Below are 6,000 nucleotides of genomic sequence, written 5' to 3'. Positions count from 1 at the left end.
AGTTATAGGTTGATAGGGGTAATTTGGTACAAACATTAAAATGACCAAAAACGGTTACTCTAGCACCCTTATGCATTATAATATAAAATAGATAGAATAGATTATGATATCGATAAATAGAATATATATAACATAAAAATTATAGGTTTTTTTGTGAGATATTTATAATAATAAAAAAACGATACTTTTGAGGTAAAATAATATTTTTTCGTGATAATGAGATCGTTTTTCACCGGAGTTTTTGTATTAAAAAAAATTAGAGCAAAAATAATATTGCTAAAGCAATTCAAAATAAATTTCATTCCAATAAATATTTCATGTAAAGATTAAACTAGTCCATAACTTTCTCGAAATATTAATTGCATTTCCTATTATGGATCAAGCTCTTTTTCTTGAAGAGTATAAAATATGAAACAGTGATCAGATCTTGTTGATAAACCCCATCGACTGATCTGTTTTGGATCATATTTCCGATTATCCAACAATTTTTCTTGCTCTTTCTTTTTTCTTCTTCCCCTTTTTCTCTCTATAGTTGTCGGAATTTTCTTGTAGCAACTGTGGATAGTAGAGAACCGTACTCTAAACTACAGTTTCGCCATCAAATTTCTTCGGATTTGATGCACCATTTCGTTGATTCGCTGTAACAGGTTGGTGGGTACTTGTTAATTTTTTGTTTTAATGGTTTATTGTTTTCGGGGTAATTGGGGGTTTCGCTTATGTAATTGCATTAATCAGCATCGTTGAATTGTGTTTCTGTTGTTTTTTTTTTAACCCTAAGAACTGAGCCAATTCGGCTACGGGAACCTATAAGTTTTTTTCCTTCCAGTGTTTGCTTGGAGAGCGGAATTGAAATTTGTTTTACTGTGTTCTTGAAAAGTTGTGTAGAAAGAAGAACTTTTCAATTTCTGTGGGCGATTCCTTGGTTTCCGTATTATTTATTATATTTGTGCTTCAGCGTATCTTTGATAAATTCCAGGAGACAGGATAAAGTTGAAGAAAAATGACGATGGGTCCACCGACGACAACAGTAGATGACGTGGTGGAAGAGATAATGAGAATCCATAGATCATTACCGGCTCGTCCCGGAATAGAAGAGGTTGAAGCAGCGAGAACTTTGATTCAGAATGTGGAGAGGGAAGATCAGTTGAGATTGGAGGGTATTGCGAAGCAAATCAAGGGAAAAGATGTCCCACAAGAATTGTTTGACATCTTGCTGGAGATGCAGCGAAATATGGTCCATTTCCAGAGCAAGGAAATTAAGAGGGAGGCTCTGACGCTGTTGGATCTAGAGGGTGTACACTTAGTTTTTGGTGATTTGATTCAGAGAGCTACCAAATGCTTGCCTATGAGTTCAGGTTCTCAATCTAGAGATTCGAGCGATGTATCGTTGGCTACCACAGCTTCTTTCTCCACCAACAGTTTGAGTTCTCCCTTGACAGCAGTCACTTCATCATCTACTTTGAATTTCTATAACGAGAAGGAGAGCGGGAAGGTTCCAGAGGTGTTGTTTGCTAAAGATGATAGTTATTTGAAGAAGCCGAATACAGCCTTTCATGTAACTGGAAGTGAGGGTGTCGGGGCCAGGAATCGAGCTTTAGATGTAAAGAATGTGCCACAATATGTGGATTCCACTCTCAAACAAGGTAATATCAACTATATTTATTCAGTCGGTAATTTTGTTGAGCTGAATGCAATCAAGATCTTGTTTTTGATGTTGGAACAATTGATCTGTTACAGGACAAGAGGGTGAAAAACTCAGTCTTATAAAGTTGGCCAGTCTTATTCAAGTGTCAGCGAAGAAAGGAACTAGAGAGCTTATTCTGCAAGGAAAATTGTCAGATCAAGTCGAGTGGCTTCCTGATTCGATAGGGAAGCTTTCGACTTTGATCACTTTGGATTTATCAGAAAATAGGATTGCGGGGTTACCGGAATCTATAGGGGGGCTATCCGCATTAAAAACGTTGGATTTACACGGAAATAGAATCAGTGAACTACCTGAATCCATCGGGGATTTGCTTTCCCTTGTTAGTCTTGATTTGAGAGGAAACCACTTAAAATCACTGCCTTTGACTGTTACTAGATTAGTTCATTTGCAAGATCTTGATTTGAGCTCTAATGCTATCTCCGTGCTTCCAGACACAATTGGATCGCTGGTCAGTCTCAAGAAATTGAATGTCGAAACTAATGATATCGAGGAACTCCCACATACAATTGGCCAATGTACTTCACTCAGGGAGCTTCGTACTGATTACAACCGGCTTAAAGCCCTCCCTGAGGCAGTAGGACGAATTGAAACTTTGGAGATTCTGACCTTGCGGTATAATAACATTAAACAGTTGCCCACGACGATGGCATCTTTGTCCAGCTTAAGAGAGCTCAATGTTAGCTTCAATGAGCTTGAATATGTCCCTGAGAGCTTGTGCCTTGCTACAACTCTGATAAGGTTGAACATAAGCAACAACTTTGCTGACTTGCAATCTCTGCCAAGATCCATTGGAAACCTTGAAATGCTTGAGGAGTTGGACATGAGCAATAACCAAATAAGAGTCCTTCCAGACTCATTTAGAATGCTATCTCAGCTGCGCATCTTGAATGTTGAGGGAAATCCTCTGCTGGAGCCGCCAAGAAAAGTAATCGAGGAAGGAGCTCAGGTTATCCGACTCTGTTTTTGTCTTTGTATTTTCCTTTTAAATTAGTTTTACTAAAAACGATATTTTTTTTCCTTTTCACCTCAGGCGGTTGTTCAATACATGGCTAACCTTTATGCACAGAAGGATGTGAAGTCACAGCCGACCAAGCAAAAGAAATCGTGGGTTCAGTTGTGCTTCTTTTCGACATCTAACAAACGTAAACGCGATGGTGTGGGCTATGCTAAAACGTAATGTGAAGCACCTTGGAGAAACCAAATTGAACTTCTTGGGTATAGCCATTTCTCATGTTGATGGATTTCTGCAACAGTGTTTATATTATAGACATTTGGGTAAATGCAATGTATCATGAAGACTAAGATTCCCTGTATCTCCTATAAGACACACTCGAATCCATATTATTGAAGTAGATCCACAAATTTGGTCAAGGGGGGAGCAATTTCTTATCAACTTGCTTCAACGCTGATATTACCATTGTTTAAGTTACTCATTCTGAGTACGATCATAGTAACTGTTTATTTTGCTAATCCTCGATTTCTTCTGTGCCATACAGCAAACCGATGATTGTTGGGCTAATAGTTCTCGTCGAATTCAAATGCCACGGTGCAGAAAGTACCTGTTTCAGATATGCTCTGATCCTTGCTTTAGAAAATTTGTAGATTCATTCTTGTTTTTAAATTTTTTTTGCCATCCACTGTTGTTGTCACTTGCATTTTTCAGATCAGACGTGAAAATGAGTTCAACTGCTTAAAACGAGAACGAAAATGTATCTACCACTGTCACTGCACTAATTCATTGTGTTGTTTTAGCTTTGCGGTCCATGTGTCTTGTTGTTGATAGAAATTTTCAAATATTGCAGCTTACATATCATCAATAGATACTTAATTCAAATTATCCTTACCCGTGTATTCATATTCGACAACCTGATGATTAATTTTGCGTGGTTCTTATTGGGATTTTCTTGTTTTGATGATGTACGTGAAACTTGAAATTTGCCTGCAAGTTAATCTTTATCGGTTTTTGGTCCTATAATCGATCCCAAACTCGATATCAACGCAGTAACTTCTTGATACACCCTTATTTAACGAGGAGGAGAAAACTGTAATTCCCGTGGCCTTTTGAGCTCACCACAAGAAACCAAGTAAATGTGAGCTTTTTGCTTTAATTGGTGAATTTCACATTCCCAATACTTCTCTGTCCGTAGCAGAAAATGGTTTTCAATCTTCCCTTTCTGGTGTGTGCCCGTGAAGTTCCAACCAATTCGTAACTCAAGACACGAGCCACTTAAATCTGTTGCCATGTTTGGAATCAAGCTTTATATTATTTTCGTCTCAATTATATTATATATAGTCTATTTTATTTTTTCAAAGAAATTAAGAATGGAAAACATATTATACTGGCAAATTTCTTGATACACCCTTATTTAATGATATCTTAGGAAAGCAAATTGAATACAATTATACCCATTAAATAGGGGTAAATTAGTAAAATGATTTATTAAATATGAAAAGTTAATTATTTATTTGGGAGGGACGAGAAGCTACGAAGGGTTGGAACGTAACTTAATTCAAAAATTATACTACATGTTTCAATTATATAGGTTAAATGTTCATTTATTTTTTTGTTTGTTTCAAATATATAGTCCAATTTTTTATATTTAATGGTATTTTTTTTTCTTATTTTGTTTATAATATACAGATATTAACTAGGCTTTGGAAAATGCGGGAGCATGATCACCCGAGTAGTTTTCATTAGGATAAGTGCGATGTGTGTGTGTGTGTGTTTTTTTTAAAATATTTTTCCCATGAGTATAAACAATTGAACTCCTGTAAAAATTTTACCTTTCAAGATTTAGTCTCAATCTGTATCGATATTTTTTGGGGAAATTGCATATATCACCCCCTGTGAAATCTCGTGTTAGCTAATAATCCCCTGTGAAATTTTTTTAAGCTAATAACCCCATGTGATTCTAGATTTGTAGCATATACACCCTTTTCAGCTAAAAAATGACGAAAATAACCCTACATAAAATAAATGATAAATTAAATAGTTCATAAAAGTCAAGGGCATTTTCGTCATTTTTTAGCCAGAAGGGGTGTGTATGCTACAAATCTAGAATCACATGGGGTTATTAGCTTAAAAAATTTTCACAAGAAGTTATTAGCTAACACGAGATTTCACAAGGGTGATATATGCAATTTACCCATATTTTTTTTTCGAACACCAAATATGTCATGGGAGGGAGTTTGAATGATTCTTACACCAATATTTTGAAACCTCAATAAATGGCAAGGAAAATGGATCAAAACACTTATTTAAGTGTTGTTTTAAAAAACTTTTATAATCAAACACAACAATTTATAAAAGAAAAAATGTTTTTTTTCCTAAAAAAATTGTATTTTTTTTTTCTAAAAAAAATATTTTTATCTTTCTAACTTCTCTAACCAAACAAACGAACACTTAATATAAAAAAATCTTATATCAGATCCTTGTACCATAAAATCATGGAACAAGGCCGTGATTATATATTTAAATCGTGTTAATAATTAATGTTCTAGCACATTCTCTCACTTACATGTTAACGACAAATCAGAAAGTTTAAGCGAATCAGAGTTTTGTACGTATTTGAGTGGACTGAGCTAAATATAAATCACAAGTGTTTATTATTATTATTATTATTATTATTATTATTATTATTATTATTATTATTATTATTATTATTATTATTATTATTATTTTTATTATTATTATATCTTTTAGTACATAATTTCGACATGGAATCTCGTAATTTGCAAAATCAAATTCGTAAGATCATTTTGGATAATGCCAATATTCTCTTTTTTTTAAGGGGTGAAAACGTTATAATAGTAAAGATACATTAATTATTAATTAATATTGTAAACAGTAATAGTGTACTTTTTTCTTCGGTTTCTTTTTATTACCCCTTGAATGTTACTCTTTTTGCTACGTATGTGGTGTACCGGAAGTTTGGATTTTGGGTCATTTTTTAGCTGAATAGGAAAAAATTAACACTGCCATATGCATATCATGTGTATCATGATATGGAGGGTGATTACGTTAGGAAAAAATGACATATGTACAAATATGATTGCACATCGTTTTTGAAATTACAAAATTATTTCAATGAAGAGATTTTTTCGTTAATGTATTCAGATAATTTTATCATTTCAAAGGTAACGTTTAATCATATATGTACATGTAACATCACAATTATATATTTTCTTTGAAAACTATGAGGCGTTGAACATGAGAATTATATTACAGACATGATGTATACGTGGAATGATGTGTTAATTATTATATATGTTTTTTGGATAACATTTTGATTGAT

The 6,000-nt window shown here is 33.9% G+C and overlaps 1 protein-coding gene across 1 annotated transcript; it reads left to right on the top strand.

Moving 5' to 3' along the window:
* The first annotated feature begins 367 nt into the window (after positions 1-367).
* LOC140864217 (uncharacterized) lies at positions 368-3,610 on the top strand. Its single transcript, XM_073268229.1, has 5 exons — positions 368-647; positions 977-1,643; positions 1,738-2,651; positions 2,736-2,920; positions 3,202-3,610. The coding sequence occupies exons 2-4, from the start codon at positions 1,001-1,003 to the stop codon at positions 2,880-2,882; spliced, it is 1,704 nt and encodes a 567-aa protein (XP_073124330.1). The 5' UTR covers positions 368-647; positions 977-1,000; the 3' UTR covers positions 2,883-2,920; positions 3,202-3,610.
* The last annotated feature ends 2,390 nt before the right edge of the window (positions 3,611-6,000 follow it).

Source organism: Henckelia pumila, chromosome 4, assembly GCF_033568475.1.
Source record: "Henckelia pumila isolate YLH828 chromosome 4, ASM3356847v2, whole genome shotgun sequence".
In the NCBI taxonomy this organism is placed as follows: domain Eukaryota; kingdom Viridiplantae; phylum Streptophyta; class Magnoliopsida; order Lamiales; family Gesneriaceae; genus Henckelia; species Henckelia pumila.
This window is presented reverse-complemented; position numbering and strand designations above follow the sequence as displayed.

What these genes read in the sequence shown, in the direction of transcription:
- LOC140864217 (XM_073268229.1), top strand. Translation starts at nt 1,001, where the DNA reads ATGACGATGGGTCCACCGACGACAACAGTAGATGACGTGGTGGAAGAG. An exon ending in GGATTCCACTCTCAAACAAG is followed by an intron (nt 1,644 to 1,737) that starts GTAATATCAACT and finishes GATCTGTTACAG; the next exon opens with GACAAGAGGGTGAAAAACTC. An exon ending in TAATCGAGGAAGGAGCTCAG is followed by an intron (nt 2,652 to 2,735) that starts GTTATCCGACTC and finishes TTTTCACCTCAG; the next exon opens with GCGGTTGTTCAATACATGGC.